This window comes from Delphinapterus leucas, chromosome 9, assembly GCF_059928025.1.
Source record: "Delphinapterus leucas isolate spDelLeu-1000000601 "Yukka" chromosome 9, BTC_Dleu_Yukka2, whole genome shotgun sequence".
NCBI lineage: Eukaryota > Metazoa > Chordata > Mammalia > Artiodactyla > Monodontidae > Delphinapterus > Delphinapterus leucas.
The window spans coordinates 97,253,945-97,266,251 of record NC_143137.1 but is presented as its reverse complement, the minus strand read 5'-3'; the positions used below and the strand labels follow the sequence as shown (position 1 = coordinate 97,266,251).

The 12,307-nt window shown below is 62.3% G+C and overlaps 1 protein-coding gene across 1 annotated transcript in view; it reads right to left on the bottom strand.

Moving 5' to 3' along the window:
- The window catches only part of ADCY1 (adenylate cyclase 1), a 117,598-nt gene extending 105,543 nt beyond the window's left edge, over positions 1-12,055 (bottom strand). Inside the window, exon 1 of the mRNA XM_022593147.2 lies at positions 11,411-12,055. Coding sequence (XP_022448855.2) covers positions 11,411-12,055 — 645 coding nt within the window. The remainder of the gene's footprint in view (positions 1-11,410) is intronic.
- Positions 12,056-12,307: the final 252 nt, after the last annotated feature.

The following is a 12,307-nucleotide window of genomic DNA, read 5'->3' as shown; positions in this document are numbered from 1 at the left end:
CAAAGGTCTCTTGGACTTCCCTGGCGGTCCAGTGGTTAAGAATCTGCCTTCCAATCCAGGGGAGTCGGGTTCAATCCCTGGTTGGGGAACTAAGATCCCACGTGCCTCGTGACATAGCAAAAAAAAAAAAAAAAAAAAAGTCCTCCCATGAAGCTCTCTGAACTCGTGGCCTGACCGGAGGTGCCCTGAAGATGGTGACCACATGGTTTAGCACCTGCTGTGCAGAAACCACGAGGGAGACAGGCCGGGGGTCACCGTGAGTTTCTCAGAGATGCAGGCGACCACAGGCTGAGGGATGGGGAGTCAGGGGAGGAGGCATCGGGAGGCATCACCCACCACCCCTGCAGCAGTGATCCCATCTTGGGCCCAGTCCAGCCCGGCTGCACTCCTGGCGAGCCCATGGGGCCCCAACATCGCTCACTGCACAACACAGGAAGGAACAGCAGCAGACCACCCCTCGGGCTCCGGGAGCAGCGGCAGACCACCCCTCGGGCTCCGGGAAAGACCACCCCTCGGGCTCCGGGAGCAGCGGCAGACCACCCCTCGGGCTCCAGGAAGGCCCCAAGGCAACACCTGGGCCGGGGGAGTTAGCAGCCATTCCGGGCAGAATTGCCCAGCCCAGGGGAGCCCACGGCTTCTTGCCACGGATGGCAGTCGGCAGCAGTGGAACTGTGCCCGGGCACCTCTAAGGCCCACGTGGGAAACTGCCACTTGGCCCGGGAAAGACTAGTGCAACGTGTTGGTGCCCCTCAGAGGACCTCCTCCCAGATGGGGATGTCCAAGGGGCTCCCACTCCAGGGGGACCCCCCAGCACTGGACACTAGCCAAACGGACGTCTCTTTGGCGTGGGGAGACAGCAATCCAGAAGAAAGCCCCCGCTCCGGGGTCCGGCCACTGGCTTCTGGGCTCCGAGGCTGGGCTGGGGCTGGCACACAAGTGACCAGCACGACCACACCCGGCCTGGGGCTGTTTTCCCAGGGGACGATGGCACCAGGACCGCTGCGGCTCTCACGGCCCCAGCCAAGGGGCTGCTCACGGCCTGGTCCCCACGTGGACCCAGGAGTGTGGTCTGCACTGCACCTCTTCCCTGAGGGAGACCCCACGCTGGCGCCAATTCCACAGGGCCCGGGTGGGTGGGGCATAATCCCACCTGGCCAAGAGTCCCCCAGCACAGTGACCACGCCCAGTGTAGACACAGGGCCCAGCCTCACCCCTGGGACCCTTGCCCCCCAAACTCCCCATCTCATAAGGGGCCATCTCAGAATGGGGGGCTGAGCTGAGAGACAGAGCTAAGCACCCCGTTGGTGCTGAAGCACGTGTGGGCTGAGTTTCAGACATTCACACCCCCGACCCTCTGTCCCCCAGTGGAATTCCGCTGTGCTGGGCTTCCCGCAAAGGCTCCTCTGCAGAGCGCTTGGTCAGCCCCAAGTATGTAAAGACAGAAGAAGCCAAACAGGGAAAGCACAAGCGCCTGCGTCAGACCTGGACCACCCGGAGGGCCCTGCCCCGTCCCCAAAGGGCCTCAGGAAGGAAGGGCAGACACTTCAGATTTACAAGCTGGGCAGTTAAACGGGAAACGTGTGCCCCTGGTGTCCTCAGAGGGACCCTTCATAAGGGGGAATAACACACACACACCACAAAGAAAAAAACAAAAATTTTAAAAGGTTCATGGCAGTTTGGAAAAGAGTTCAAATATATGCACAAGATCGTCCCCCCGTCACTGCACCCACACCCCCAGTTGCTGCACCCACACCCCCGGTCGCTGCTCTCACACTCCCGTGGTCTCCAGGACAACGTCCCGCCTCCACAGCAGGCCTGAGACCCGAGGAGCCCCGTGCTCTGCCCACTTTCCCAGGCCGGCCGCTCACCTGTCCCCCTTCCCCCATCCACGTACAGAGCGTGTCCCACCCCAAATGCCCCCGCGGCCCATGCAGCGCGCAGCTCTGGGGAGCCCACGCTCTCCCCTCGGCACTCCTCCCGCTCACTGATGCCTCTGCCCGCAAGGGTTCCCCTCCTTTCACTCGGCGGCCTCCTGACCCCCCAATCCCGAGGCACCCCAAGATCACCCCTACTCAGCATTCAAACTCCTCCACTGAACTTGATCCATTTTCAATCTCCTGCCGCCCAGACTGTCCCCAGCACGGGACCCGGGGCCCGTCCTGCAGAGAAGCCAGGTGTGTGGACTCGAGGGTGCGGCTCCAAGGACGTCCTCCTCAGTCACAGAGGGCAGTGCGGTCACAAGACAAGGAGGGAGCTGCTGCCCAACGCACCCACCCCCCGCTCCACCACTCCCTGACTCCCCACATGCCCCCCACCCCACCCTGCAGAGCCGCTGTGCGCTTGGTCTGTGGGCCAGGCCCTAAGACCCCTGGGTCCCTCTCACCTCCTTTCCAAGGGTGCTCACAAGGGGACCCATTCATTCCCACCTCTACTCAGTCACCGCAAGCCGGGTGGCACTCTTGTCGTCTTTTCAAGCATAGCTGGCTTTTCAACATCGCTCACAAGTGTGTTGTCAAATTAATGTAATTGCTTCTTAGCTCTGTTTTCCAATTAATAGAAGTATTTTAGGACTACCATCTTTCGAAAGAAGAAGGGCAGAATGTCGGTAACTGTTGGAGCTGAGGGCTTCTACCCAAGAAATCACCACGCTGGTCCTTCTACTCTTGTGTATGATTGAAGTTTCCGTAATAAAAATAAAATAAAAACAAGTTATTTTTTAAAAGATTCTGATGGGCTCTTGTGAGCTCCTGCCGTTGGGTTTCTAAGCCCCAAGGCTGAGGCCCGCTGGGCTGTGGTCACCACACCTAGGTAGGGGCAGGGGGACCCAGGCACAGTGCTATGTAACCCTCGGCATCTTCATCAAGGGCACCTCCTGGTGTTGGGGTCCCGGCTCACCCCACCTGCTGGTGCATGAGTGAGCTGGGCCACAGGACCGCGTGCCTCCAAGTCCCACCCACCCGTCCACAGCACCTGCAGTATTTCAGCGCCTCCGTTCACCTTTACACACCTGGACGCCGACTCTATCCACAAAGAAGATCTCACCCCACTGCCCATTTCTGACCCTTGAACAAACTGGACTTCAGAAAAGGGTCCCACTGCACAGGGTGCTCCCGGGACACAGTGAGTACCCAGGAACCACCTGTGATTCCTGCAGGTAAGGATCTGCTTTAAAATAAAGCATCAGGGGCTTCCCTGGTGGCACAGTGGTTAAGAATCCGCCTGCCAAAGCAGGGGACATGGGTTTGAACCCTGGGCCGGGAAGATCTCACATGCCGCAGAGCAACTAAGCCCGTGCGCCACAACTACTGAGCCTGCGCTCTAGAGCCCGCGAGCCACAACTACTGAGCCTGCGCTCTAGAGCCCGCGAGCCACAGCTACCAAGCCTGCACGCCTAGAGCCCGTGCTCTGCAACGAGAGAAGCCACCGCAATGAGAAGCCTGCGCACCTCAACGAAGAGTAGCCCCGCTCGCCGCAACTAGAGAAAGCCTGCACGCGGCGATGAAGACCCAACGCAGCCAAAAATAAATAAATAATTTTTTTAAAAATTAAAAAAAAATAAAATAAAGCATCAGAGATATTTCCAAATCCTTAGGCTACACCAGTGATTCCCCAGATGTGCTCACTGAGCTTCTCATCCACGCAGCAGGGCACATGTGTTTGGGAAAGCAGCCATCTTGCAAAACAAGTTCAAAGAGCACACATTTCAGATCCCTTTGGCCACGGTTGATTCAGGAGGCAATGCCTTCTCTTAACAAGACAGTGTTTCTCCCATAAGGAAACTAGGCAAAGGTACTAAGAAAAATGCACTAACGGTTTCACAGAAGGTCATCACCCCAGCATAAGGCTCCCCCTCCCACCAATGTCCACGACCAAGTTCTCCCAGCAGCAGTGGGCAGAGTGTCCCAGAGCGGACGCCTCCCTCAGATGCTCACATGCAGCACAAGACTGCCAGTGCAGGTGTGGGAAGCACCCTTGGAAGAATGCAGTCTCACACAGGCTCATCAGGCAGCTGCTGAGAAGGGCGCCAGGGGGACAGTGCACGGGACAAGAGGCCACACAGGAGGGCCGGCCGGAGGGCCAGGGTCCCAGGCACGGCCCAGGTTCGAGGGGGCAGGCCCTGCTGTGGTCGGTCATTCTCCTTGTCCAGAGTGTGGCATCTGACATCCCCCACCCTGGGCACATGGTGCCTTGGGCCCCATACGAGCCACTGCATGAACAACAAGACCCATCCGTGCATCAGAGTCAGCTGTGCTCCCGGGAAGCCAGGGTCTACGTCAGCAAAGGAAAAGCTGGACCCTGATATAGTCACTCTGTACTTCAGAATCAAAGTAGAAAGCTGCCTTCTGACTGGGAATGTGCCCACAGGGAGGGCTTCCCCCTCTGCAGGGTGTGGACAGCAGGAGGGAGCACCCAGCATGTCCAGTGACCCTGACGCACCACGGATGGGAGTCCCGTCCCCAGGGTCGCTCTCCTGGGCATCCTGTCCCCCTGCACCCGGATCCCTCACCAGGACATCCCCTCCACCTACCTGCACGAGGGGCCCCTCACCTGGGATCCCTCATAAGCACCCTGGTTCTGGGCCTGCAGCAGCCCCGCTGCCCACAGGATCCCCACAGGCTGCGACTGCCTGGCCAGGCCCCCTTCCAAGCTGCACTGCCCACCTTGGCAAGTGCCCCCAACTCCAGACCTAGACACACAACGGCCCTGCTTGCTGTCCCTGTGCCCAGGCTGTGGGCCCCCAGAGCTGCAGGCATGCTCTGCACAGCCCCCCCCAGAGAACCCTGGCAGCTCGGTATCAAGGCAGATCCCACCACTCTCCAATCCAAGAAGACAGGGTCCAGGAGGGAAGGGGACAGAGCAGGATCCAGGGGGGACGAAGACCGGAGGGCCGCAGATGCGGCAGTGAGGGACAGCCTGCAGTGGGTGGGGACGCCGCGTCAGCCCCATGCCACATCCCGCACGTGGACGTGAGCCCGAGGAAGCCCAGCCTGCCCTGCCTGGACTGACGCAAAGCAGACAGAGGGCAGAGGGACACAGCCGGTAGGGGTCCCGGCCCTTGTCACTCTTCCCCAAGGGTCTCAGTCCTACACACACGGCCCCCTCACCCGACCTCCCCACCTGGGCAGAGCCTGGGGCCTGGTGTCATTTCATGCACTGGTCGTGGAGTTGGAGGGCCCCGGGCCCCATTTCCCTCGGGGGAGACACGTCCACCCGGAAAACAGTAAAAATAATCAGAGTGTGTTGCGTGAACATGTGTGAGCGCGCCTGTGAGTGTGCATGTGGGTGTGTTCCTGTGTGAGCGTGCAAGGGTGTGTGTTTATGTGTGCATGCATGTACACACGTGAGTGTGAGAGCACGTGCATACAAGTGGGAATTGCGTGAGCGTGAGTGTGCTTGTATGTGCATTTGTGTGGGTGTGAGTGTGCACTTGAGTGTGTTTGTATGTGTGCATGCACATGCGTGTGAGAGAGACGACGGACCACATGTGACTCACATCCTCAAACATGGCGGAACCCAGCACTTTAGGGGCGGGAAGGTCTTTTCTGCCTGCCTGGCTCAGCCCCTCGGTGCAAACTAAGGTGCCTGCAGTCCGGGAACAGGGTCTCACCTGGAGGTGCAGGGGCGGGGTGGTGGCCCAGGCCTCCTGGCTGCCATGCGGCCCTTCCTGCCCCACCGCCAGCCCCTGCCCAGCCTGGCACGTGGACGAGCGAAGCCCTGGCCCTGGCCCTGGGGAGGCCTCAGCACAGACACAGCCCTCTGGCTGCCGCTGCTGGGCTGTGCTACGGGAGGGCTCCCAACAGCACACCGGCCGGAAGCGATGGAAACACCCAAAGGGCACAGTCTGGACAGACGGCCTGCCACCGGCATCCTGCGTGTCTCTTTCAGCGTTTGACCAAGACCAGACAGAGGGTCACCGAGGTAGGGAAAACTCGTAGGTCACAGGCTACGCTCAATTTGTGATGACAAGAGGACACTCCCACTTCACTGAGTGCTGGCCCATGCTGCGGGGAAGCCACGGTCCCAGAGGGCCACCTGCACCTACACAACCACGGGCATGACCTCGGAGGAAACTGAGGCACAGGGTAAGTCCCCTGCCCACCGCACCACAGCTCGGAGCAGAGCCCCCGCGGTGCTGGGAATTCCGACCCACCCCATTTGAGTCAGGAAATGATCCGAGGACATTTCTGGGCTCCAAGCCTGCAGGAACACAGAGCCAGCAGGAGACCCGTCAACCCAGAGGCTGGGCCCTGACCTTCTGGACCTCACAGATGTGAGGGGAGAAGGGCATCACCCCAGAACCACTGTGAGCCCATGGAAAGGGCAGCGGGTGGGGACGTTTCCCCACAGGATCCGCTTGAGGGCGACCTCCAAATATTCCTTGTGGCCCGAGCCCCAGGGCCTCCCCGCACCTGCCCTTTCTTCCACACCCTCCTCCCTGGCCCCGTGGTGACCAGCTCAGTCCCTCAGGCAGCCACCTGCAGCCCCAGGGCCCAGCAGCCCCTTGGCCTCATCTATCCAGGACCTTGGCTGGAGCGCACTGTCCTCAGGAGGCCACCCTGAGCCCCCTGTCTGCCTTGTCCCCTTCACACGCCTCCAAAGGTCACACACACTCCCCCCAGCACAGACTGCAGTTCCAGTTGTTGATCGGGGTCCCCAAAGACTAACTTTCTGGAGGGCAGGTGGTCTGGTCCCCTAGCTCGGGGCCTGGCACCCAAACGTGGATCACAGAACTGTCCAGAGAAGGTGCCCCAGCCCGAGCAGCTGCGAGGTTTCACAGCCATGTCTGCTTCGCCTGGTCCCCGGCCCTTCCACCAGGTCCACCGGGGGGCCAGACTCCAGCACATGGACAGTCTGGGGGTCCTGCGGCCACAGAGGAAAGCCTGGGGCCCACAGGACCGCCCAGAGGGGGAACAGGTGGGAACCCTCACCCGACGCCAGGACGGTTCCCCCCCACCCAGGCCCCAGTTCCTGCTGCCCTGGTGTAGGCAGCTCTAGGTGCTTCTTAGTTAGAGCAGGCTGCCCTGGCGGGAGGATGACACAGCTGTGATGGAAACAGACCAGGTTTAGGGAGGGGACCGCCCATCAGACAAGGGGGTTGGGGAATCAGGTGTGCCCTGTGGGATGCCCGCTGGACATGAACCTGGAGGCCTGGAGGAGCCACTGGACACTGCCCAAGGCTCAGGGAGCAGCCAGGCTGTAATGTGCAGGGGGTGGAAAGCCGGGGCAGTAAGTCACTGTGGGGCTGAGCCCTGCCCAGTGACCGGAGCCAAGGCAGGTGAGCCAGCGGGTGATGGGATCCAGCCAGGGCAGGGGAGGGAGAGGGAGGGGCCGGTAGGGGGCAGTCAGGAGGCTGGGGGGTTACGTGCAGCAGGAGAGGGGCCCCACCTAGAAAAGAGCCCAGCCAGAGGAGAAGGGCCCCCGCCGGGGTGAGGGGCCGGCTGTGCGGCACGGGTGCAGAGGCGGGCTGGTCAGGAGAGGGTCCAGGGAGGCGGGGTGAGGGGAGATGCAGAGGACCAGAGGGGAAGAGGGCCAGCCAGTGGAGCAGGGGGCCATGGAGGGGGGAGGGCCCCGCCTGAGGAGGCGCTGGGCTGAGGGAGGGGCACAGGTCTGGAAGGAGGGGTGGGAGACACATAGGGGCGGGAGGCATGGGCTGCCCAAGCCCGTGTGACGGCCGGTACAGCCAGCACACATGGTGATTCTGACAGCGGTCACGTGGCTCTACCTGCCAGCACTCACGTTCTCCTCAAGGGCTCAGACCAAACTGCAGGGGCAGGGGGAATTCTGGCCGAGCTCCCAGCTCCCCAGGACAGCAGCGATCTGTTACCCTTTCTGTGGTTCAGGCACTAAACACATTTCCTTTACGTGGACAGGCAACCAGACTGCACTGCAAGTTGCACACTGCAGTGGACCCTCGCTATCCCCCCTCTGAAAAGAGACAGCAATCCTGACCCACCTGCCCACAAAGCAGGCATCCGGGAGGGAGCCCTGGGGAGAGAGTCAGCACAGGGCGGAAGCTGGGGCTCTGCGCCCTGCACCCATCACAGGCAAGGCGCCTGAGGGGCAGGGCAGGCACCCTGAGCCAGCAACCCTTCTCCAGAGACACCCCTCCTGCCCCACCATCACTCCCCGGCAATGACCTTCACAAGCACTCCCCTGACCCTACTTCCCCACCACTCCCCAGCCAACCTGTCCCTGAGCACAGTCACCTCTTCCCAGAGCCTCCCCCCTCAAGGCTCTGTCAGTCAACAAGGGACAAATCTGGCATCTCCCCCTCCCCTCCTCCGCCACCCTCGAAGCCCCAGGACCCCAGGCTGCTGTGCTCAGCCCCCCACCCCATGCCCTCCAGCCTGCCCACCGCTGCTAGTTCTGAGCAGGCCTCAGGTGTTCCTGAACGTGATGCCTTCAGTTCTGACACGTTGCCCAGTTAAATAAAAGTGACTGACTGTGTTTAGGTACAACCGGGGGGCCCTGAAAGCAAGGGGCTGGGAGAGGGGGGGGACCCAGTCCGGTCCACATTCATGGGGCTCATCCTTGGTGCTGGGCCAGGTGGGAATAAGGCCATTTCCCCCAAATTCTTTCTGCTCTAGTGGAAAGCAGCAGGCACACCCTCTCGGGGAAGGGTGGAGCCCCCCAAATTTCAGCAGTGCAGTCACATGGCCGACTTTCTGCATGTCCACCTCGGCCTCCCAGCAACTGGGCTGGCCCCGGCTCTACAGAGCCCAAAAGCACATGGCTGCGTCCCCAGATTCCCACACACCAGGGCGGTACAGGATTGCGGCAAGAAAGCCTTAGAGCCTCCCTGCGGAGGGCCTGAGGCTCTGGGAGCCCACACTTGAACCCCGGTCTCAGTCCCCAGAGCACGCTTTCTCCGGCGAGCATATGACACGCTGCATATATGCAGCAAAGGCGGCACCCCTGCACTGACCGCCTCATTCATCCAGTCGTTCTTCTGCCTCTTTTTGGCCTCTACCCTGTGTCCTGCAGGGCTTCTGCCTGCCCCAAATTCCATCCTGCGGGAGCAGCGCTGTCAGCAGGTGAGTGTACTGCAAGATGGCAGGGAGGCGGTGAAGCGTGATTAGCAGCGGACATGCTTCGGAAACGTGGGTGCTATCTTCTTCACTGGTCTCAAATACCAAGTTGCAGAGCTCACCAAGGACAGATTTCACAGACTCCCAGAATTTTCTAATTGGAAGGGAGAATCCCTGGGGCACCATACAGTCGGATCACCACATATTTCTCTGCATCCATCCCCATCTATCTGTCAATATCACCACCACCTGTACAGACTCATGGGCTTGAATACGAACATTCTAAAGAAGCCAAAACGATTCAGAAGGGGCCTGAGATTTCAAATACGTGCTTTTCCAGTACGAACTTTCACCACAGCCCTACAGGGGAGCTGCGATGCCCTTTAGACAGGTGGGGAAACTGAGGCTCAGAAAAGGAAGGGTCTGCATTGCCCAGGGAATCACAGCCAGTAGCAGTGAAGCCCAGATGTCTGCTCCCTACGACTCCCACACCCCCACGATGGTCTCCCTTTCTTCCTAGAATACAGGAGCTCCTCTTATCCTGGGGGAGGGGCAGAGTTCTGAGTGCCCGAGGCACCTTTACAGACTCCCCCTCCCGCACCCCTCCCCCCCTCTGTTTTAATCTTTTAATTCTCTAAAAGGAATGACTACAGGCTACATAAAGCATTGGTTATTAAAAAAGAAGACAATAGTATTGCCTGTCACTGAAGCAGCTGACTGAAGCCCTGGGTGCAACCAGAACTGAGCCAGGCCCCAGCCCAGGCCTGTCCAGGCCCCCTCCCCACCTGCAGCTGACCTGGCCTCCCTCCGGGTCCTGATAGGGAAGTTGTCCTTACTGGAGGGGCCTGGCTGGGTGGGGCGGGAGAGGGACAACCACAACACATGGGAGGGTTGTTGGGGAAGAGATACAGGGGTGCCCCCTGCGAAGGTCAAACAAGCCGCACTCAAAGCCCATAGGAGGCCTGCTGGAGAAACAAACCCTCCCCCTCCCCCTCCCCTCCCCTCCCCCCTCCCATCACCTTCCTCCCCTCCCTGGGGGCACGCAGCCCTCTGGCCCTCTTCCCTTTTTTCTGCCTTTATCTCTGCCTCCTCTCTGCCTCCGGCCTTCACCCCTACTTCCCTTCCTCTCTTCCCCCCACCCCCCAGCCCCTCTCCACACACTCCCTCCTCCTCCCCTCCCAGCCCTCACCACACACTGGCCTCTCTGGGCCCTGAAATATAGGTCCAGCATTGTGTCACTCTTGTGTGTCCCACGGCCCCTCTGACCCTGTGCATCCCGAGCATCACCGTCTGGGGGCCCCTCCCTTGGTCCTCGGGTGGTGGGTCCTTAGTGGGGCCCCAGCCCCAGCTGTCTGACACCCATCACTCCCCCCACCCCAGCTGTTCCTCCCAAAGCCAGATCTGTCCAGCTTCCCCTCCTCACCCCATCTCCTCCATCTCCCCCTTTCTCTCCCTCGATGGGCTCCCCACCCCACCCCACCCACCCCGCCCTCTTGCCAAAATGCAGCCAGAGGCAGAAACAGAACCCTCCCTCAGGGCCCTCCAAGCCCAGGTGGGATAGGCTGGGCTGCACGGAAAAGCTCCAAAAGCACCACGCGGCAAGACATCTGCCTCAGACCTCTGGGGTCCTTGGGCTGGGGAGGAGCCCACGGGCAGCAGCCGGCATGGGATCCTCGCAACGATCTTGCCCGCCAGGGAAAGACAGTGACAAAGTTCAGGCGCTACGAGCCTGGGTGCCGGCTGCGGCAGAGCAGGTCGGAAGAGACCACAGCCCCGTGCGACCTTGGCAAACCCTGTCCCTGTGGACCCCAAACGGGTCCACAACTGGGCGCCAGGGTGGCTGGAGGGGGCCAAAGTCCTTGCCCCCCTTCCCACCTCCCCCATGGCGGCACGGTTGGGAGGGGGTCTCTGCAAGCGCCGCATGGGCTCCAGGCGCCAAGCGTGAGGGAGAGGCACCCTAGGCTGTGCGCACAGCCCGCAGGAATCCTGCCTGCCCTGGCCTGCTCCCCGAGCCTACTTTTCGTCCCTCCTGCGGGGATGGGCGCAGACAGACAGCGTCGGACCCGAGCTCTGGCCGCACCTGGCCGCTCACCAGCTGCCTGACCTTGCCAATCCTTGCCCTCTCCACACTAGTCTACCGGTCTCCACATTCCACACCCAGGAGCGTTTTGTGGACTGTAACTCGGAAAAGAGTCGGCCCCAGGGTGCCAGCCCCCACTGTGTCCCCAATTCTCTGAGTGACCTTGAACGTCCCCCCTCGAATTCGGGGCCTCAGTTTCCCCACCTGCCCAACCTGGCGATGCGCGCCCTCCTCCCCGCGTTCCCAGTCCCTCCCGGGCAGGTGTGTCCCAGACCGGATCGGGAGCGCGCGCGGCACTTACCGTCCTCCAGAGACGTGGGCGCTTGGCGGGGACCAAGGTAGCCGTGACCAGCAAATGCGAGGCGGCCACCACGAGCCCGAAGCCGATGGCCAGCAGGCTGCGCACGGGCAGCAGGGCATAGGACACGAAGGTGACCAAAAGGAGCTGCCAGACGCCCTGGTCGGCTGCCACCGGCACCGCTGCCCTTCCGGCGTGGGCCCCGGCGGGGCCGCCGAGCGCGAAGGGACAGCAGAGCAGCGCGAAGGTGAGGCTGAAGAGCAGCGCGAGCTGGCCGACCTGCTGCAGCTGGGGCACCTGCAGCGAGCGGACGTTGGTGACCACGAGCAGCGCCAGGAAGAGCACGCAGTGCACGGGGTGCGAGCCCTTGGCCAGGCCGGGCGCGGGCCCCGGCGCGCCCAGCAGCTCGGCCAGGGCCAGCGCGCCCGCCAGTAGGCTGAGCACGGCCAGCGCCTTCAGCGTGGCCGCCTGCTCCAGCCGCAGCGTGTAGCCGCGGAACAGCGCCTCCAGCTCGGGGCACGCGAACTCCTCGTCGCACGCCCGCAGCCCGCGCCGGCCGCCCGGCCCCGCCGCCCGCTCGGCGCCCCCAGACTCGCCCGCGCCGCCTCCGCCTCCGCCGCCGCCTCGGCCGCGCGGCGCCCCCGCCATCCCAGCGCCATGCAGCGGGCGCGCCCCTCGCCGGCCGGGGCGCCGGGCGGGCGGGCGGGCGGGCGGCGAGGCGCCGGGGCGCGGCGGGCAGAGTTGGGGCGCCTGCTGCCCCGCGCGCGCGCCCCGAGCGCGTCCCCTCCCGCCCGCTGCGCCTGCGCACTGGCGCCGCCCGCGCCCCGGCCCCGGTCCTCCGGAGACCGCGCTGCGACAGCCGAGCTCGGAGCCGCGGGCCTGGGCGCGCGAGGCACACGC